This window comes from Hypanus sabinus, chromosome 13, assembly GCF_030144855.1.
Source record: "Hypanus sabinus isolate sHypSab1 chromosome 13, sHypSab1.hap1, whole genome shotgun sequence".
NCBI lineage: Eukaryota > Metazoa > Chordata > Chondrichthyes > Myliobatiformes > Dasyatidae > Hypanus > Hypanus sabinus.
Window position 1 is genome coordinate 26,997,421 of NC_082718.1, and position 22,403 is coordinate 27,019,823.

At 44.0% G+C, this 22,403-nt stretch overlaps 1 protein-coding gene across 13 annotated transcripts in view; it reads left to right on the forward strand.

Moving 5' to 3' along the window:
* Positions 1-22,403, forward strand: part of celf2 (cugbp, Elav-like family member 2) — a 1,092,382-nt gene that overhangs the window by 981,471 nt on the left and 88,508 nt on the right. For all 13 annotated transcript variants that reach the window (XM_059987350.1, XM_059987354.1, XM_059987344.1 and 10 more), the window contains 2 exons: positions 9,043-9,177; positions 19,924-20,003. In XM_059987350.1, the coding sequence (XP_059843333.1) occupies positions 9,043-9,177; positions 19,924-20,003 (215 nt within the window). The remainder of the gene's footprint in view (positions 1-9,042; positions 9,178-19,923; positions 20,004-22,403) is intronic.

The following is a 22,403-nucleotide window of genomic DNA, read 5'->3' on the forward strand; positions in this document are numbered from 1 at the left end:
AAATGGCACTGAACACTCGCCTTGATGTTTCAATCTTCCTCGATGCTTTAATCGGTGAGATTGGGAGAAATGGAGTCAGTCATCAGCTTGGGCATCTTTCATGGCCTCGAGGCCTCTCACCTCCTGGAATCTTCTCAGAGACAGCAAAGCGCCAGATCACTCAATTGATCTTCAAACTGTAGATCACAGGCCCTAACAGTACCAGAAACACATTTAAAATAAAAAGAAGACATAGAAGAAGTGAAAGAAACACTTTTTAGTGGATTCTCTGCAAGATGTCACATGAAGTAGCGTTGTTCTCTGGCGCCATCTGTCTGTCTTCAACCCCAGAATCATTTTCGTGAACCTCCTTTGAACGCTCTACACCAGTGGTTCCCAAACTTTTTTTGGCCATGCCCCACCTAATCACCTCTAAAATCCTGATGCCCCCTGTGGTGATATATAATTCTCATTATTCAAAAAGTGAACTCCTATTCACCTGGAGGAAGCCTAAAAGACCATTAACTTGGTTTAAACAAGCTTCCAAAGAACATGGCATTCATGAAAAAGAAAAATAAAAGAACCAAAGGACTGTTAAAGTTCTGAGGAAGAAATTACTAAGAAATTGTAAAAAAAAGAACATTAAGTGATATTAAAATAATAATAATAATAAATAAAACAATGCCGATTCGTTTCTACAGCATACAAAGACAGATACACCGTTTAAAAGAGATGACGCAATGTACACACCTTCACACCACCAAGAACTGAAAGCTACTGCAAAAAGCAGCATTGGCGCGACCTCGTACGAGTTTCTTACGCGTTTGGACTTGTTCATTCGTTCCTTCCTACATCAGTCAATTCATTAATTTAATTATGAAAGCCATTTGATGGTTGTAATGATGGTGATACACTATATATACAGTACATACGCAATTACACATGTACTTACACACAAGTATTTTTATGTATGCTTATTGTATATACACATATGTATTAACTCGCACACACACATATACTCACACAGACTTACTAGAAAAAATTCGCTGTTAATAACTCATTCTGGAATTGCCCCCCCTTAAAAATCAAATTACCCCCCTGTGGGGCGTATGCCCCACGTTGGGAACCACTGCTCTACATCCTTTCTTAGATAAGGGGCTGAAAACTGCTCACAATACATCAAGTGAGGCCTCACCAACACCTTTTCAAGTCTGAAAGTTACACCGTAGTTTTTATATTCCAGTCCTCTCAAAATGAATGCTAATATTGCATTTACCACCTGCAGGTTAACCTTTAGGGAATCCTGCACGAGGAGTCCCATATCCCTTTGCACCTCAGATTTTTGAATTTCTCTCCATTTAGAAAATAGACTATGCTTTAATTTCTTTTACCAGGGTGCATTACCATGCACTTTACAACACTATGTTCCATTTGCCGCTTCTTTGCCCATTCTCCTAATCTATCTAAGTAATTCTGTAGCCTCTCTGCTTCCTCAAAACCATCTGCCTCTCCAACTATCTTCATATCGTTCACAAATTTGGCCACAAAGCCAGCAATCCATCTTCCAATCATTGACATATAATGTAAACAGACGTGGTCCCAACACAGCGTCCTGTGGAATACCACTAGTCACCGGCACCTAACAAGAAAAGTCTTCCTTTATTCCCACTCTTTGTCTCCTGCTAATCAGCCAATGATCTATCCATGCTAGTATCTTGCCTGTCATACCCTGGGCCCTTAACCATGTTCAGCAGCCTCATACATGGCACCTTGTCATCTCTTTCTAATGATTTCATTTTTTACCAACAACTCCACTCCGTCCCCTTCTGTCTACCTGCCTATCCTTCCGATACAATGTGTATCATTATACATTAAGCTCCTACCTATAATCTTCTTCCTATAATCTTCTTTCAGCTATGATACAGTGATACCCACAATGTCATACATGCCAAGATGTAACTGTGCTACAAGTTTATTCCCTATACTGTGTGTATTTGAGTATTCATCATCCTTTTCAATATTGTCAACGTTTTACACTGTAACTCCTCCTAATGACTGCAATTTTGCCCAATCATCAGCCTCTCTTTGCTAGCAGTCTCACTACACACTGCTTCTATTTTTAAACCAACTACCTCACCTTCAGCCCCATCACTCCAGTTCCCATCCTGCTCCTCATTGTTCAATTATCCCTCTCAATTCCATTCTTCTGCCTTCTCCCTGTAGGCCTTGACACCCTTACTAATCAAGGACCTGTCAATCTCTACTTTAAATATGTCTAATGACTTGGCCTCCACAGATGTCTTTGGCAATGAATTATATGAATTCACCACCCTCTGGCTAAAGAACTTCCTCCTCATCTCTGTTCTAAAGGAACGTCCAACGATTGAGGCCCCAGAGGGATCAACAGGTTTTGTTGCTTCTCTGGGGATACATTCCAAGATCCCCGGCCTTCAAATCAAATCAAATCAAGTTTAATTATCATTCAGACCAAAGATGGATACAGTCAAACGAGACAGCATTCCTTTGGGGCCCAAGTGCAAAACATACATTCAAAATAGCAAGAGTGCAAGAGAGGAAAACACGCACACACATCATTTGGCAAGAAATCACTTGTACAGTCCAAGCCCCAGAGTGACGTGCAAATTGATGGTGCAGCATCTGGCAATCCAGCCTGCCCTTCCACCGATTGAACGCTGGAGGGCAGCACTGATTGGAGAGGCCAGCTCCCAACCCAGCAAGACTTCCACACTCCACCACCTCCAACGTCGGCTCACCTGGACTGCAGCAGCAGGCAAGCCCACAGCTTGAGGCTTAGTCCTCGCTGCCGCTGAGACCACGCAGCTTGTTCATCGCCTGTCTCCCCACCAAACAAGGGAAACAGGCTTGCTGCATTGCACATCATCAATGTCCAGCAGGGTCTGGCGACCACAAGAGAAACGTTATGCACCGACTCCAGTGTCTTTGAGTAGCAGTACAGTTTGCCCCCAGGTCAGCTCCTCCAAACATTCTCCAGGCCGTGCACCGGCATCTCCTACTCCCAGCCAACCGCTGGACTCTCCTTCTCCGACTTGTCTGCCACGTCCATTGACACCCCAGTCAGTGGCTCCAAACAACGGACAGATCACTTAAGCGGTAGACCTGCTGTACCCATTGATCTTGGAGTACAGCATAGTCATATAATCATTTAAAAAATACACACTTTAAAAAGAAAAGTGCACCTTTGGTTGGCCCCCGAGAGGCAGCTGCATTCAAGTGCACTGCTATCTTACCAAAGGTTAATGTACCGATCTTCCTTGCTCTGTTTTCCTTCTCCAAATGAATACCTTACCAGACAAAGGCAAATGAATCGGCTGTATAGATCAGGAAGTCCGCAATTTGATTGGTGGTCTAAGAAAGTGATAGCAGTTGGAGCTGACCACCCTAGAAAGAGCCAGGATTTTTGGTGTCTGAAGTGGCAAAGCCAAACTTGGACAGAAGAGATTCTGCAGATGCTGCAGATCTTGAGCAATGCAAACAGATGATGGAGGAACTCAGAAAGTCAAGCAGTGTGGATGGAGGAGGAATAGTCCTGATGAAGGTTCTCGAACTGGAACATTCCAGCCCTGATGAAGGGTCTCAGCCCAACATGTCAAATGACCATTCCCTTCTGTAGATGCTGCCTGACGTACTGAGTTCCAGCATTTTGTCTGTGTTGCTCAAAGTCAAACTTGCCTGTTTAAAAACTAGAAGATTCATAGTGAAAAGGCAACATGAAGGAGGTACGTAATTCTAGTCCTGCCATATGAAAAACAGTGAATGAAAATATAACAGAGAATGGATGACTGGCAGAACATCAATGCTGCACTAACTTGTTCAACTATACACATTGAAAACTATCAAGTGTAGACACTACTGACAGAGTATTGTTGGATTCTCAACAGTCAATTTAATAAACGGCTGCTATCAGAACCACATATATTTATATATATGTATAATATTTGTTTTGAGATTCTCAGGTGCTTGTTGTTTGCTGGTGATTCATTTCAAAAAAGTAATTCTCTGCATGAAGTGCATGTGGCCCCTTAGAGATATTTCAATGTAAAAAAAGACACAATATAAATGCAATGTTATTACCGAACAAGAACAGTTTAGGAACCTGTGAGATTATGTTTCAGGTTGTTTTATTCCACTGTTTTACCACAGTGAATGTGTTCTAGTTTCCCAAATATTCTGGCTTCTTGCAAAAGGATTGGTTTGTAGTAAGAGTGATTTAACCCATTCATAGCTTGCTGCTTTGTAATACCTTTGAATCTGTATTGAATTCCAAAATCTGTAAATAAAGTGGCTGGATTGAAGTAGTCAGTCCCTTGCTATGGGATAGCAATCTTCTAAGTGTTTTTCTTCAGTTTCCTGTAATTTATTTCTGATTTCCTGGTCACTCTTTGTTTCTTTGATATGAAGATCATGTGCTTGATTGCTTTGTCTATTTAATTCCTCTGAAGCCAACAATACAGCTCGAACATTGCCTCTTCTGGTTTGCCACTCATTGTACTTGGGGTACCTGTACAAAGGATTCTGCAGATGCCAGACGTCCTGAGTCTCACACACACGGTAGCATAGCGGTTAGCACACAAGTGCCAGCAGCCTGGGTTCATTTCCACGGCTGCCCGTAAGGGTTTGTACACTCTCCCTGTCACTGCCTGTGTTTCCTCTGGGTTTGTACACTCTCCCTGTCACTGCCTGTGTTTCCTCCCTCATTCCAAAAATGTGCAGGTGAGTAGGTTGATTAGTCACATGGGTATAATCGTGCGGCACAGGTTTGTTGGGCTGGAAGACCCTGTTTACAGTGCTCTACCTCTAAATAAAAAAAATTAAAATGCAGAAGGAACTCAGCAAGTTAAGCTGCATCAACAGAGGTGAATATGCAATCGGTGTTTTGGGCTGCGACCCTTTATCAGGACTAGTAAGGGAGGGGGCAGAAGTCCGGATAAGAAGGGGGCGAGGAAGGAGTACAAGCTGGCAGGTGGTAGTTGAAACCAGGCGAGGAAGAAGGTGGGTGGGTGGGATGAAGTGGGGAGGTGATAGGTGGAAGATGTAAAGGGCTGAAGAAGAAGGAATGGAACAGGAGAGCTCAATGAACCATGGAATAAAAGGAAGAAGGAAAGGAACCGGAGGGAAGTGATGGGCAGATGAGAAAAAGAGAAGGGGTGACAGGGTGACCAGATTGGGAAAGGGAAAGTGGAAGAAGTTAACAGAAGTTGGAGAAATTGATGTTCATGCCATCTGGTTGGAGGCTACCCAGACAGAATATGAGGTATTGCTCATCCAACCTGAGTTAGACCTCATCGTGACAATAGAGGAGGCCATCAACAGTCATGTTAGTATGGGAATGGGAAGTTGAATTGAATTGGGTAGCCACCGGGATCCCGCCTTCCGTGGTGGGCAAAGCAAAGGAAGTGGTCCTCCATTCAGGTGAAGTGTCACCTCACCTAGAAGGATTGTTTCAGGATGGTCACACTTACAAGGATAAGTACCAGAAGGTAGATCAGTGGGGAGGAACGAATGGACATGGGAAGTCATGTAGAGAATGATCCCTACAATAAGTGGAGAGGAGCGGGAAGGGAAAGATACACTTAGTGATAGAATCTTGTTGGAGATGGTGAAAGTGTCCTCCAATCTGTGTTTTATCAGTGTAAGGGAGGTCTTCTGTTAAGTTGGTGTTCGTGAAACACAGATGCTTTGTGGGCATCTTACAAAACTTCTAAGTATACTTCTTCTGAACTACTCTCACTGCAATCTGTAGCCTATAATTTCCCTTTAAATAATGTACTTTTGAACCATCATATGAACAGACAATTTTATGATCTTCTGAAGGTCTCAGTGTTCTTATCTCTCAAGCATGCAATTTAAGTGGACAAAGGTACTTCGCCATGTCCAGAAGACAGGGAGGAGGGGAGGACTCCAAGCCAGACGAAAGTGCTAGGGTATGAAACTTCCTCTACCCAGTACCTTCTTGGCAAATGTACAGTTGCTGGAGAACAAGACTGATCACCCGAGGGCAAAATTGTTGTATTGGAGGAAAATGAGGGATTGCTCTTTCAGTATTTCATGGAGACATAGCTAACTAAAGACACACCAGATACATCAGTAAGACCCAAGGGCTTCTCAATACACTGGGTGGGCCAGTCTGCTGATTTGTAGAAGGCAAAAGCTGGGGGCCGATCTTTCATGAGTAACTCTTTGTGGTGCTCCTACACAGTGGTCTTGTCATACTCTTGTTTCCCCAACTTAGAGGATCTAATGATTAAGAACCGACTGTTCTACTTAGTAAGAGAATTCTTCTTTGTAATTCTGACCACAGTTTACATACTGCCTGAGGCCGATGTTAAGCAGGCACTCGAGGTACTGAGTGCTGCCCTCAGAAAGCAAGAAACAGCTTAACCGGACACTTTTCAAGTCATTGTCAGGGACTTCAATCAGGCTTGTTTGAAGAAATCTCTGCCCAGTTATCATCAGCATATCACCTGCAGCACCAGGGGTCCCAACACATTCAACCACTGCAATTCCACCATAAGGAATGCCAACCATTCGATCCCTGGATCATATTTTGGGAAATCTGATCATTTATCTGTCCTCCTCCTACCTGCATACAGACAAAGACTAAAGAGCAAGGCTCCAGGAGTAAGGACAACAAAGAGGTATTTGCGGGAGGCAGATGAACAGTTACGGGATTGCTTCAAGTTGGTGAACTGCACTGTGTTCAAGAATTTGTCAGAGGGCCTGAATGAATACACCATAGTTGTCACGGATTGTATAAGAACAGTCCTAGATGTGTGTGTCCCCACAAAGTCATTTAGAGTCTTCCCCAACTAAGAAGCCTTGGGTGAACTGTGAGATCCACAATCTGGTGAGGGCTAGATCATTGTTGTTCAGACTGATGACCAAGTAAAATACAAGAGGTCTAGGTACGATCTCCAGAAAGCCATCTCACTTGTGAAGTAGAGATTCCGGACCAAACTTGAATCTCTGAAGGATGCTCGATGGCTGTGGTAGTGCTTAAATGCTGTCACCTCCTACAAAGTGAGACCAAGTGGCACAGATGCAACAAGGTTTCACTCCCAAATGAGCTCTATCACCTTTTTTGTTTGCTATGACCTTGAAAACATGGAGGGACACCTTCATGAAATCCCAGAACCCCTGATGACCGAGTGATTTCAGTCTCTGAGGCTGAGGTGAGATCATCAGGAGGGCGAACCCAAAGAAAGCATCTGGCCCAGACAGGATACCTGGCCGATACAAAAGATCTGGCAGGAGTGTTCACCAATATCTTTAACCATGTGCTTCAGCAGACTGAGATACCCACCTGCTTCAAGCAGGTGTCAAGTATACCGCTGCTTATTAAGAACATGGTAATCTGCTTGAATAACTATTGTACACTGTAATGAAGTGCTTTGAGAGGATAGTGATGAAACATATCAACTCCTGCCTTAGTAGTGACTTGGACCCACTCCAGTGTGCCTACTGGTGCAAGAGGTCCACAGCAGATGCCATCTCATTGGCTCCTCGCTCAACCCTGGAATATCTGGACCGTGAAGGTACATACATCAGGATGCTCTTTGTTGACTACAGCTCTGCATTCAACACTATCAACCCCTCAAAACTAAACAATAAGCTTCTACACCTAGGCCTCAATGCCTCCTCGTGCAACTGGATCCTCAATTTCCTCTCTTGCAGACACCAGTCAGTTCAGATTAGCAACAATGTCTCCTCAACAGTCACCACCAACATAGGGGTACCATAAGATTGTGTACTTAGCCCCCTGCTCTGCATGCTTTACACTTAATACTGTAAGGCTAAGCATTGTTCCAGTGCTATATTTAAGTTCGCTGACCACACCACTGTCGTTGGCCCTGTTTTGACGGTGGGAGGATGGGAGAAGGGTTGACATGCGGGAAATGGAGGAGATGCAGGGAGGGCAGTGCCGAAGGTGGTGGAAGGGAAACCCCCTTTTTAAAAAAAAAATTATAGAGGACATCTCAGATGTTCTGGAATGGGAAGTCTGGAGTCCATCCTGGGTTGGGGGCTGGCTCCTTCTTTTGGTGCTGCCATCCAGTGTTCGTTCGGTGGAAGACGTGCTGGATTGTGTTTGCCTGTGGCAACGCCAGTGCATGTTGGCTGCTGTGGGCTGGTGCTTGCCAACGACATCCTGCACCATCAATCTGCGGGACACGACACCCAGGATCTTGGGCTATATCATATTTTTTTTGTGTGTGTGACTGTGTTTTACTGCTGTCTTATATGTCTATATGTGCTTTGTGCTGTGTATGACAGTTGGTCCTGTGTTTTGTACCTTAGCACCAGAGGGACACTGTCTTGTTTGGCTGTATTCGTGGGTATTCACGTATGATTGAATGATACAGGTACACGGATAGGAAAGGGTTTGCGGGATATGGGCCCAGTAGGACTAGCTTGGATGAGTATTTTGTTCGGCCTGGACCTGTTGGGATGAGGGGCCTGTATCTGTGCTTTACGGCAATGATTCTGTAAAGCAAGTTCATTCTTACTGGCACAGTGATTTCCCTCATAGCATACGCTTAAACAGTCAAATTTATATTAAATTTGATTTCAGTTTTATTGGGAGTTTATTGAAGTGGCAAAATATGCCAATCCAGACCAATTTTATTAACCACTGAAGCTGACCCTGCATGCCCACAGAAGTATTAACTCATAAATTGTTTGTTATTGTAAAGCCAATTGAGGCTGTCAGCTCGAAGGACATTATTCATATCCCTTCTTAATTTCCTTCTGCTGTGGTTGGCTATTCTCAAAGACTGATGTCCATGGTGGGAACGAGGGAAGCACACATTTTTCAGGGTCTGATTTGTTATTCAGACTCGCATTTTCTTGGAGAGGATAAAAGCACATCTCTTGCTGCAGGGGCTGTAACTGATATCAACGCCGTCTGATACAGTCTCATCTCGTGGCCTGTTGTGTCAGCGAATATTGTCGGGGGGGCGGGGGGAGGGAAAGAAGATCAAACATCATCACTAACAAGCACTCACCCGCTTTCTCTTTCCCTTCTAGCTGTTGAAGACCGGAAGTTGTTCATTGGAATGGTTTCGAAAAAGTGCAATGAGAACGACATTAGGGTGATGTTCTCAACGTTCGGGCAAATAGAGGAATGCAGAATTCTCCGGGGACCTGACGGTTTGAGTCGAGGCAAGTGTGAAATCCATAAAGCCTGTTCTTTCTCATCGGTGCTAATTGGAACTGTATGTCACAGCCAGTAAAACCGAACATTCCATCTTCCATTCCAAACAGTACATATCAACATGTCTCCTCCAGCATGGTTTTTGCTCTTTAAGCAACTCCCTTGAGCTAGTTTAAACCCACGATGCAAACACATTAATTACTGGACTCCTGTCTATTGCCAATATTTTCTGAAGCCTTGACTCCTGTCAGAGGGGAGTTTCAAAAGAACCAAAAAGAAAAATTCTCAAATTTCTTTTAGTCCTATTAAAGTTACCCAACTGTGACCAGGTTAATAACCTTAAATCTTGTCACCAGTAGTTATCTAATTTAAGTTTGCAAAGGTTTCAAAACCTTCTCCTCTTAGTATACACCCGGGACCAAGTTTAACTGGCTGAGTAGCAATTAAGAGAGAGAAATTTTAGGTTGAGGAGGAAATTATTTTGAAAGGATTTCTTATTAATTTAAGGAACATGGTAATGCTTTCAAAGGTAATGAGCCCAGCATTAACCCTCCCTTACCTGGCAAAAATTAGGCTGGCTGTAGTCACCTAATTGCAGAGAAGGATGTTAGCACTATTGTGAAGACACGGGAGAACCACAAGATGAAGTTATCCTTTAATAGATAAAATTGTGTCTCAGAAGTGTGGCAGAACACAATGGAACAAATTTTGAAAATAAAATAGAGTTTAACACATATAAGCACAAGAGATTCTGCAGATGCTGGAAATCAAGCACCACCTATGCAAATTGCTGGGGGGACTCAGCAGGTCAGGCAGCATCTACGGAGGGGAATAAACAGTCAACGTTTCAGGTTGAGACCTTTCATCAGGACTGGAAAGGAAAGAAGGGGGAAGAAGTCCTTTAGGAAGTTGGAGAGAGGGGAAGGAGTACAAGCTGGCGGGTGACAGGTGAAGCCAGATGAGGGGTTGAAGTGAGAAGCTGGGAGGTGATAGGTGGTAAAGTGCTGAAAAAGAAGGGATCTGATATGAGAGGAAAGTGGAGAAAGGGTAGGAAGAGGGGAACCTGTGGGAGGGAATGGGCAGGTGAGGAGAAAGGAAAGGGTATGAGGGGAGCCAGAATGGAGTTAAACAATTGACAACGGGGAGGAGGAGAAATTACCGAAAGTCCAACATTAGCAGTGCCCATAAAATGTGTTCACCCCCCTTTGTAGTTTTCATGTGTTATTGTTTTTCAACATTAAATCACGGTGTCTTTAATTTGGCTTTTTTGACACTGATCAACAGAAAAAACGCTTCCGTGTCAAAGTGAAAACAAATTTCTACAAATTGGTCTAAATTTATTACAACTATTAAACAAAATAATTGATTGCATAATTACTCACCCCTTTAGGTCAGTATTTAGTAGATGCACCTTTGGCAGCAATTACAGCCTTGAGTCTGTGCAGATAGATTCCTATCTGCTTTGCACATCTGAACACTGCAGTTATCCCCTATTTTTCTTTGCAAAACTGATCGAGCTCTGTCAGAATGCATGGGGATCACGAGTGAATAGCCGTTTTCAAGTCCAGCCACAAATTGTCAATTGGATTGAGGTCTGGACTCTGGCTTGGACACTCCAGGACATTAACTTTGTTGTTTTTAAACTTTGGCTTTATGCTTGGGTCATTGTCTTACTGGAAAATGATCTTCTCCAAGTTGCAGTTCTCTTGCAGACTGCATCTGGATTTCCTCCAGGATTTCCCTGTATTTTGTTGCATTCATTTTACCCTCTGCCTTCACAAGCCTTCCAAGGTCTGCTGCAGTGAAGCATCCCCACAGCACGATGCAGCCACCACCGTGCTTCACAAGAGGGATGGTATGTTTTTCATGATGTGCGGCGTTTAGTCTGACGGCCAAAAAGCTCAATATTGGTTTCATCAGACCATAGAACCTTCTTCCAGCTGACTTCAGACTCTCGCACATGCCTTCTGACAAACCCTAGCTGAGAGTTCATGTGAGTTTTTCTCAACAGTGGGTTTCTCTTTGCCACTCTCCCATAAAGCTGCGACTGGTGAAGCACCCGGGTAACAGTTGTTGTATGCGCAGTCTCTCCCATCTCAGCCACTGAAGCTTGTAACTCCTGCAGAGTTATCACAGGTCTCTTGGTAGCCTCCCTCACTAGTCACTCGGTTTTTGAGGACGGCTTGCTCTCGGCAATTTTACAGCTGTGCTATATTCTTTCCATTTCTCGATGATTGACTTGACTGTACTCTAGGGGATATTCAGTGACCTAGAAATTTTCTTGTCTCCATCTCCTGACTTGTGTTTCTCATGGAGTTGCTCGAGGTGTTCTGTAGTCTTCACGGTGTAGTTTTTGCCAGGATGCTGACTCACCAGCAGTTGGACCTTCCAGATACAGGTGTATTTTTACTACAATCAGTTGAAACACCTTGACTGCACACTGATTTAGCTAGGACACCTTAACTAAGTATGTGACCTCTAAAACCATTTGGCTGCACCAGTGATGATGTGGTGTGTCATATTAAAGGGGGTGATACTTATGCAATCAATTATTTTGTATTTGTAATTAATTTAGATCACTTTGTAGAGATCTGTTTTCACTTTGACATGAAAGAGTCTTTTTCTGTTGATCAGTGTCAAAAAAGCCAAATTAAATCCACTGTGATTCATTGTTGTAAAACAGTAAGTCATGAAAACTTCCAAGGGGAGGTGAATACGTTTTATAGGTACTGGATGTATACTATTGCTTATACATCAGGCATGTGAGATAGAGGGTATATTTCTGCTTAAGTGTGCCCTGAGCTGGTACTAATGCCACAGCAACTGTTCAGCAAACAATTTCACTTAGAGAAGCAGCCAAAGCTTCAATGGCAAAGGTTATGGTTTGAATAAAATTTACCCCCTTGCTCCAATGACATAGATGTCCAGGGGAAACTGAGGTTCGTTGAGTACTACAGCACAGAAACAGGTTCTTCAGCCCATCTAGTCCATGTTGAACTATTATTCTGCCCAGTCCCATCAATCTGCACCTGGACCATAGCCCCCTGTACTCTTCCCATCCATGTACTTATCTAAACTTCTCCTAAATTTTGAAATCAAACCCACACCCACCACATCCACTGGCACCTCGTTCCACACTCACACCACTCTCAGAGTGAAGAAGTTCCCCCTTAGTTTCCCCTTAAATATATCACCTTGCACCCTTTACCTATGACCTCTAGTTCTAGTCCAACCCAACCTCAAAAGGAAAAGCCTACTTGCACTTATCCTAAACACAAAGTGCACTGCAGATGCTGTGGTCAAATAAACACGTACAAACAAGCTGGATGAACTCAGCAGGTTGGGCAGCATCCGTGGAAACGGGCAGTCAATGTTTCGGGCCGAGACCCTTCATCAGGACTAAAGGAGGGGGCAGGGGCCCTATAAGGAAGGTGGGGGGGAGGGTGGAAGGTGCCAGGTGAAAAACCAATCAGAGGAAAGATCAAGGGGTGGGGGAGGGGAAGTAGGGAGTGGATAGGCCGGACAGGTGAAGAAGGAATGTAAGGGGAAAGCACTATGGGTAGTAGAAGAAGGCAGAATCATGAGAGAGGTGATAGGCAGCTAGAAGAGGAGGCAGAGTGAAGGTGGGATGGTGGAAGGGAGAGGAAGGGAATTACCAGAAGTTGGAGAATTCGATGTTCATACCAAGGGGCTGGAGGCTACCCAGACGGTATATGAGGTGTTGCTCCTCCAACCGGAGTTTGGCCTCATCATGGCAGTAGAGGAGGCCATGTATGGACATATCCGAATGGGAATGTGAAACAAAGTTGAAGTGGGTGGCAACCGGGAGATCCTGTCTGTTGTGGCGGACGGAGTGTAGGTGCTCTACGAAGTGGTCCCCCAATCTGCATCAGGTCTCGCCGATGTAGAGGAGGCCACACCGGGAGCACCGGATGCAACAGATTACCCCAACAGACTCACAAATGAAGTGTTGCCTCACCTGGAAGGACTGTTTGGGGCCCTGAATGGTGGTCAGAGAGGAGGTGTAGGGACAGATGTAGCACTTACGCTTGCAGGGATAAGTGCCAGGTGGGAGATCTGTGGGGAGGGACGTGTGGACCAGGCAGTCGCGGAGGGAACGATCCCTGCGAAAAGCAGAGAAGGGTAAAGAGGGAAAGATGTGCTTAGTGGTGGGGTCCTGTTGAAGGTGGCGGAAGTTGCGGAGGATAATATGCTGCATCCAGAGGCTGGTGGGTTGATAGGTGAGGACAAGGGGAACATGGTCCCTGTTGTGGTGACAGGAGGATGGGGTGAAGGCCGAAGTGCGGGAAATGGAGGAGATGCGGGTGAGGGCATCATTGATGACGGCAGAAGGGAAACCACGATTCTTAAAGAAAGAGGACATTTATCCTATCCTTCCCCCTCATAATTTTTCATATCTCCATCAAATCTCTCTTCATTCTCTTTCACTCCAGGAAATAAAATCGTAACCTGGAACTCTCCACCTGAAGGGGAAGTAGAGGCAAAATCCTTATTGCATTCAGAAAGCCTTTGAGTGTGCACTTAAAGAGGTATAACCTGTAAAGCATTGGACAGGTGGGATTAAGCCTTGTCATTCTTTCTTGGCTGGTGTGGATGGGCCAAATGGCTTCCCTCCTATTTCAGAAGGAGAGTTTGCTCAGCAGCGTTCCACAAAAGCATCACCCTGTTAATCATTTTCCCAGCCCACTGCTGTCTCTATTCACTTAACACCCGAAAAGAATAGAATTCCAGTTTTTTTCCACTTCACCAGCTGCCTTGTTAAAATGAGACCTCACTGAGGGAGGATTTAAAGTGCATTAAAATTACCTCAGCCTCAGGGAAGTACTTTTATTGAATGGTTAGAATGTGCAGGGATCAAGAGATTAATGCACCCAAATCAGAAAGGCATTGTAAGAGCTGGAAAATGTTATTAAAAAGTAAACTGGAATTCTGATTAGAAACAATACCATTCCACAAACTAACTATGCCCTCTTCTTACAACTGAAGTAGTCAGTTTTGGGGGATAAAAGATAGTACAGATTTAGAATCCAAAGGCTGGATTTATTTTGGAACTTCCCCTATTCCTCTCACCCACCACAAAATGACATCAGATTGGTTAGAATCCATCACTATAACCCATTTGGCATCTGTAAGGCATTATAGTAAATTTGCCATCTGCTAGAGGAATTCAGCAGGTCAAGCAGCATCTGTGGGAGGCGGGGAGCAACTGTCAGTGTTTATCTGGAGTTAGAGTACAAAGGGAAGATAGCCAGTGTACAGGAGGAATTGGAATCGGTTTACTGTTGTCACATGTACAGTGAAAAGCTTGTCTTGCGTACTGTTCGTACAGATCAAATCATTACACAGTGCACTGAGGTGGAACAATAACAATGTGGGTTAAAGAGTAACACCTATAGTGCAGGTAAACAATAAAGTGCAAGAACATAATGTGGTAACAGCGGGGTAGAAGCTGTCCTTCAGCCTGGCAATAGGTCCTTTCAGGCTTTTGTATCTCCTGCTGGATGGAAGAAGGGAGAAGAGTCCAGGGTAGGAGGAGTCTTTGATCATGCAGGCTGCGTGAGGTATGGACAGAGTCTGTAGAGGGGAGGTTGGCTTGCACGATGTGCTGAACTCTCAGCACTTTCTTGTGGTCGCGTGCAGAGCAGTTGCCGTACCCAGATGAGATGTAGTGAGACAGAAGCCTACAGTGGCTGATGGACTGAGCACCAGTGAAGAATGACAGGCACCTTGAGCTAGATAGGGGAGGGGCGGAGTTGGTGGACATAGGCAAGTAGATGGTAAACGTAAGCAGAGTCAAAAAAAAGAGGTTGATGATCAAGGTGGGGGAAAGGGCAGAGTGCAAGTGGTGAGTTACAGTGGAATTGTGTTCCTGGGCTGTTAATCCAAAGGTCTACATTATGAATATACGAACTTAAATCCTACCTTTTAAGCTTTGGATCAATTAAATAAATGTGGACAACAAAGCTCGTACCAGTAATTGGGGGCCAAGATTTTTTTATATTGTAATTAACATTCCATCTAGTTTACAAGGGAAGGAAATCTGCCACCCACATCTATTTGAGATGCCCAACCCCACATAAGTGTGATTGATTCTTAAACTTGCTCTGACAGAACTTGTTTCAACATGCAGTGGTCAGGAAAGCCTCGAGGAAATGCTACATGCCGTCAGTCATTAATGTATTGAGGGCTTAAGGATGTCCCTGTAGAACAGAGATGAGGAGGGATTTCTGAGAGAGTGATGAATCTGTGGAAGCCAAGTCATTGGGTATATTTAAAGCGAAGATTGATAGATTCTTGACTTGTAAGGGCGTCAAAGGTTACGGGGAGAAGCTAGGGAAATGGCGTTGAGAGGGATAATAAATCAGCCATGATGGAATGGTGGGCCAGATTTAATGAGCAGAGTGGTCGAATTCTGCTCCCATGTCTCATGGTCTTTAAAGTAACTGTTGTCTCCTTTGCTAAGAGAGCTCAGTGCTTGCACATTACCAAGCAGTTTCACCTGATTAAAATGTTTGGACTCTACATGTTTCCCCTAAAAGCTTAGAGAAATTTGTGTTATCTTCTTAGAAATTAAAAGAGTTTGAACACTTAATCAAAAGGTGAACTTTGGATCCAGAAGTCAAGAGATAATGAATGTTATTTGATGGTGTGTAATGGTTTGTCTCTATTCATGCCCCATGAAAGAAAATTACCTTAAGAAATATTTAGTAAGGATGTCAGAAGCTACGAGGAGAAGGCAAGACAATGGATTTGAGAGGGATATTAAATCAGTCATGATGGAATGGTAGAGCAGACTCGATAGGCCAAATGGTAGGTTAGAAGGTTAATTGGTCATTGTAAGCTGTTCAGTGATTAGGTGAGGGCTAAATTTGGGGTTGCTGGGTGTTGTGGCTGAAAGGCCCAGAAGGGCCTATTCCGCGCTGTACCTCGAAATAAAATAACATTTTAAAATAGCCTAATCCTGTTTCTATTTCTTATAGTCTTGTGCTACTTGGGCACATGCATATTTATTGGATTGAAGGAAAGGCAGGAACTCATGCAAGAATTCAAATCTGAAATATTAATTCAAGAGGAGTCTCCTTTTTCTGTTGGCTTTCATTCTCAAACCTCACTGGAACCTAAGTATTTAAGGGAGACAGAGTCCTGACCATAAGCATCATCATTCTTAGTGAGGCCACCTACAGGAAGTCAGTGAGTTGCAGCTAAAGATTGTTAAAAATTGCAATGTTATGGTACATTCATCACAGGTACATAAAGCTTAATGAAGTATAATTGTCCACTGCTCACAAGCACAACTGTGGTAATACTGTATTTATTTTTCAGAAAGCTGCGATTATAGAGTGAAATTTTCAGTGAAATTTAAACCTAATGTTGCAAACGGAAACAAAAATTCAAATGGGTTTTAAACAGGAATCTTTTACGTGTTGGCCTGTGACATTGACCAGGACTCTTTTCAGAGTATGAAGAGTATGAAATTTTGTATAAAATTTTGTTATGAATTTTGTTGCTCCCTCCTCCAAGCCTTGAATTTGGCTAAGTTAGAACGTAACATAATAAAGCAGGAGCAGGAATCGGCTGCTCGGCCCCTCAAACCTGCCCCGCCTTTCAATATGATCACAGATGATCTGCCCCAAGCCACACCTCCCCCTTCTGCAGCAGTAGCCCAAATTCTCTGACCTTTCAAACACATGTCTATAATACCTCCAATGACCCAGTGTCCACAGTCTTTCTTTTTCCCTGGGAAGGTGAGTTTAAAACTAGAGACCATAGGCTTAAGGTGCAAGGGAAGGGGTTTAAAGAGGAATTGGGGGGGCAGGTTTTTCACACACACAGGTTGGTGAGTGGACAGAACAGGCTGCCAGAGGGTGTGGCAAAGATGGTTACAATTGCGACATTTAGATGTCATTTAGGGAGATGCATGGATAGGAAAGGTTTAGAGGGATGTAATCGGAATTCAGGAAAATGGGATTAGCGTATACATGTGTTTTGGTCAGCTTGGATAAGTTAGGCCAAAGAGCCTGTTTTCATATTGTATAACTCTTTCCAGACTATGAACCATCTGGGGTAGAGAATCTCTTTGTCAATATTGGTCATTTTTCTAATGCCCAATTAAAACTGGACTGAACAGAGGATTTCTAGAGTCAGAATCTTGCCTGTCATTTCCAATACATGTTGTGAAACTTCTTGTTTTGCAGCAGCAATAAAGCACAAGACATGAAAAATAAATAAATATTGCAGAGGATCAATTACAAAGTAGTTCATGGATTCATGGGCTGTTCAAAAAGCTAATAGCAGAGGAGATTTGATTGTGGAAAGGAAAAAGCTGTTCCTAAAGCGTAGAGTGTGGGTCTTCAGGTTCCTGTATCTCCTCTCCAGTGGTAGATGGTTTTCTCTATTACAGTTTTTGAAGTAATGTCCTCTGACAGTGGATCCCTACGCAACCCCCCAACCTCCCCTCTGCCGAACGCATCATCTTAATAAACACCTTTCTGAAGTCTGGCCAACACAAATTCCTTAAATACTTAAGTCTGCAGCAGAGTATAGCCTTGCCTACGGCTTTCTGTTCAGCAGCCTTGTCTGTCAAAACCAACCAGGCATGTCACAGCCACAAGGGTGTTTGATTTGTGTTGTCACCAGATTCCATAATTGGGTTACAGGGTAGTTTCAGAAGCAAAGGCATCTGGACACGGTGAATCTGCAAGTCTGTGAAGGTTCCAACTATTTCAAATTGTCATTAAAGCCCTCCCTCGCTCTCTTCCTCTTCCTGTCTTTACGTGTGACACTGTGGGCTTGTTATATGGGAAATACAGCTCCAGTCACTAAGGGCACAGTCATTAAATACAGCACAGTGGTGAATATAGAAGTGTACAGCATATGAACAAACGGTTCAGTCCGTGGCAAACACGATGCTGAATTAAACTGAATCTCTTCTGCCCGCACATGAACCGTATCCCTCCATTCCCTGCGTAATCATAAACTATAAAGATTCTGGGGCTGCTGGAAATCTTGAGCAACCCACACACACAAAATGCTGGAGGGATTCAGCCAAGTCAGGCAGCATCTTTGGAGAGGAATAAACCCTCACTATTTCAGGCCACAGCCCTTCATCAGAACTGGAAAGGAAGGGGGAAGAAGCCAGAGTAAGAAGGTGGGGGAGGGAAAGTGAGCAAACTGGCAAGTGATAGGTGAGGCTACGTAAAGGAGGGTGGGTGGTTGAGTCAGGGAGAGTGATGAAGTGAGAAGCTGGGAGGTGATTGGCGGAAGCGGTGAAGGGGTGAAGATGAAGGAATCTGATAGGACAGTGGACCATGAAAGAAAGTTATGGAAGAATGGAATCAGAGGGGGGTGATGGGCAGGTGAGAGGGTAACCAGAATAGCAGATGGAAAAAGAGAGAAAAGGGGAAGGGGGTCGAAATTGATATTAAACCACACTATTGCATCTGTTTTCCCCTCACTACTCATGGCACCTCTGTCAAAAAAATCTTTTTTTTAACAAAGTCGATGCAGACTCCAAAGAGGCTTGAAGGACTAGCTGAGGTTGCAGACATGGGGAGGGACAAGATCGGGGAAGGATTAAGATTAGGAATGAAAATTTAGAATATTTACGGATTGGGGAGCCAGCATACTTGAGAGAGCAGGGGGTGTTTAATCATCTCTCCTGTGGTTGTGGAAGAAAGAAAGAGAATAAATAAAGAAAAACAGAGCTAAAAAAATTAAACTGTAAAATAAACCTGCCACTGCAAGTCTTCTAAATAGGTCACTAGTTGGGATGATGATTTATCACTGTGTTTTCTACATTAGGTACACAATTGAAAAGCCTGTGATAGTGCAAAAGAAACTATTACACAGTTAGATTGGCTGACTAATTTCCCCAAAGGTTTTACTAAGTTCCTTTGTGGAATCAAAGGAGATTTCAGAGCCTATAATCACCAGTTTCTGCCGTCTACAAGATTCTTCCAGTGAGTTACCTTCAGCTTTTTATATAAAGATGAACATCATTCTACTCAATTCTGTTACCCACTGTCACTTTAGCACCTCATCAATGGTCAAAGCGCAGCAAGTCACTAATCTTGCAAACCCCCCCACCCCAGGAGGACGTGGCATCCAGACATTAAAGGCAAGGTTCCGAAGAAAGCAAGTGCCTGTGTTGCTCAGTATTCAATGTGTTTTCTATTATTATTTTAATTCAAGGTGGAGAAACATACCTTAGTTTTTACCCCTGAAATTAATAAGCAGTTTGACAATCACCCCTTTGCTTTAACCTCCCCCCCCCCCCCCCCACACCGCCGACTCCAAATAGAGTGAGTTCTTGATGGAAGAGCAAATGCGTGTCGTTCTCAACCACACCACTATAACTGGATAACAGGAATTCATGTGCACTATAGCTGAATAGCAGTGAGTTTTATGTGGTCTTTTCAGTGCAGCTGCTGTGTATGTAAAATGGTGTGTTGACCTACTTTCCTTTAGCTTGTGAGCACATTAACCAAGATGCTTCAGGGCTTTAGGGGCAAGGGAAAGGCATGGCTTGGTCTGACTGCTCTTGGCTTTTTAAAAACAAAACCGTCAGTGAAAATGAAATTGTTAAAAAGCTGTTGTATTTTCATGTACAACTGAGAACAGTGTCGTCTTGTGGCCGTTCTCGTAGAGTTGTGTTGGTTTAACAAGCGTCCAATCCTCTTGTCTTGTTGTTTTTTTTTGTCTCTCCTGCTCCCCTGTCCCCCTTGTCCCCACAGGCTGTGCATTTGTCACGTTTTCTACCAGGGCAATGGCACAGAATGCAATCAAAGCCATGCACCAGTCTCAGACTATGGAGGTACTGTAATGTCTGCCCTTTACTTGTTTCTTTGTGGAATATTGTGGAATGTTGGGAAGCTGCGGTATACAGCACACTACAATATCAGCCAAGTGATTTCCATGTGCTTACAGAGTAATGATTTAAAATTGAAACCTGCTTTACTCTTTGCAAAATGTCTGCATTTAGACCAGATCTTTCTCTTCCCTCAAAGTACCTCCCAGATTCCTATCAAACTTCAAAGTAAATTTATTATCAAAGTACATATATGTCACCATATATTACCCTGAGATTCATTTTCTTGCAGCCATTTACAGTAGAACAATTAAAAACATTAAACTCAATGAAAACCACATACAAATAAAGACTGACAAGCAGCCAATGTACAAAAGACTAGCTTCAGTGGCTGATACATTACTGAATCCAGTTGGGCAGTGTCGGGCATCCTCCCACAAAGGGGGTTGTTTTTCCGAATGAAGTGGAAGTGTTGAAAGAGCTCAGCTGGTGGACGCCACACAGGGGCGTGGGAAGGGGTGGGAGAAGAGTGTCAGAGGCCGACGTCTGATGGATGCCTGGTGTCCCCTTCAATGCCATCAGTTTACCCTTATCAGTGCTGACTTCAGTTGCATTCCGATTCAGATTCAGATTGAGTTATCTCAAACACATAGTGAAATAATGCCGTTTGCTTTAGCAGCCGGCACACCCAAGGATGTGCTGGGGGCAGCCTGCAAGTGTCAACACACATCCTGGCACCGATGTAGCATGCCCATGGTGTCCAGCAGAACAACACAAACAGCAGCAACAAAAGAAGACAACAACAGCAAAGCAATGTACAGAAAATGCTGAAGGAACTCGGTAGATCAGGCAGCATCCATGGAAATTAACTAACAGTTGACATTTCAGGCCGAGACCTTTCTACAGCCCTGGAAAGGAAGGGGGAAAGAGACCAGAACAAGAAGGTGGGGGAGAGGAAGAAGGATAGTTAGAAGAAGGTAGAAGAAACCAGGTGGGTGGCAAAAGTAAAGAGCTAGAGATGAAGAAATCTGATAGGGGAAAAGAGTGGACCATACGAGATAGGGAAGGAAGAGGGGCACCAGGGAGAGGAGGTAGGCAGGTGAGAAGAAGAGGTAAAAGTTCAGAGTGGGGAAAAGGAGAAGACAGGACGAGGTGGGAAAATTTTTCCTGCTGGAAAGCTAAATCAATTTTCATGCCATCACATTGGAGGCTACCCAGACGGAATATAAAGTGTTGCTCTTCCACCCTGAGTGTGGTCACATTGTGTCACAAGAGGAGGCCATGGACCAGCATGTCGGAATCGGGAAGTTTTGCTTTTGGTGGATGGAGTGGAGCTGCTTGACAAAATGGTCCCCCAGTTTACGACGGGTATCACCAAGGTAGAGGAGGCTGCACCAGGAGCACCGGATACAGTTGATGACCCCAGCAGATCCACAGGTGAAATGTTGCCTCACCTGGATGGACTGTTTGCAGCCCTGAATGGAGATGAACGGGCAGGTGTAACACTTTGGCCACTTGCAGGGATAAGTTCCGGGAGGGAGGTTAGTGGGGAGGGACGAATGGACAAGGGAATCACAGAGGGAGCAATTCCTGCAGAAAGCAGAAAGTGGGAGGAAGGTAAAGATGTGTTTGGTGGTGGGATCCATTTCGAGATGGTGGAATTTGCAGAGGAAGATATGTTGGATGTGGAGGCTCATGAGGTGGTAGGTAAGGACAAGAGGAGCTCTATCACTGAGTAGGCAGAGGGAAGATGGGGTGAGCGCAGATGTCTGGGAAATGGAGGGGTTGCAGGTGAGGGCAGCATTAATTTTTTAAAAAATCCTGATCTTTGAAGAAGGAAGACTTCTCTGATGTCCTGGAAAGGAAAGCCTCTTCCTGGGAACAGATGCAGTGGAGATGAAGGAACTGACAATAGGGAATAGCATTTTTACAGGAAATGGTGGGAAGAGGTATGGTCAAGATAGCTATGGGAGTCAAGGGAGGTGTCAGAAATGGACCAAGTGAATTTAAGGGTAGGGTGGAAATTGGAGGCAAAGTTAATGAAATTGAGAAGCTCAGCATGAGTGAATGAAGTAGAATCAATGCAGTTGTCAAAGCAGTGGAGGAGGAGTTGGGGAGTATTATCGGGAAAGGCTTGGAACATGGAATATACTATTCAACTAACAAAAAAACAGGCATACCTGGGGCCCATGCCGGTGCACATGGCTACCTGTCAAGTCTGGAGAAAGTGGGAGAAGCCAAAAGAGAAATTGTTGAGGCTGAGGTCCAGTATTGCCAGATGGAGGGGAACTGGTTGGTTCTTTTATTGAGAAAGAAGTAGAGAGCTTTAAGGCCTTCTTGATGAGAGATAGAAGTATATATGTTCTGGACCACCATGGTGAAAATGAGGTGGTCGGGTTTGGGGAA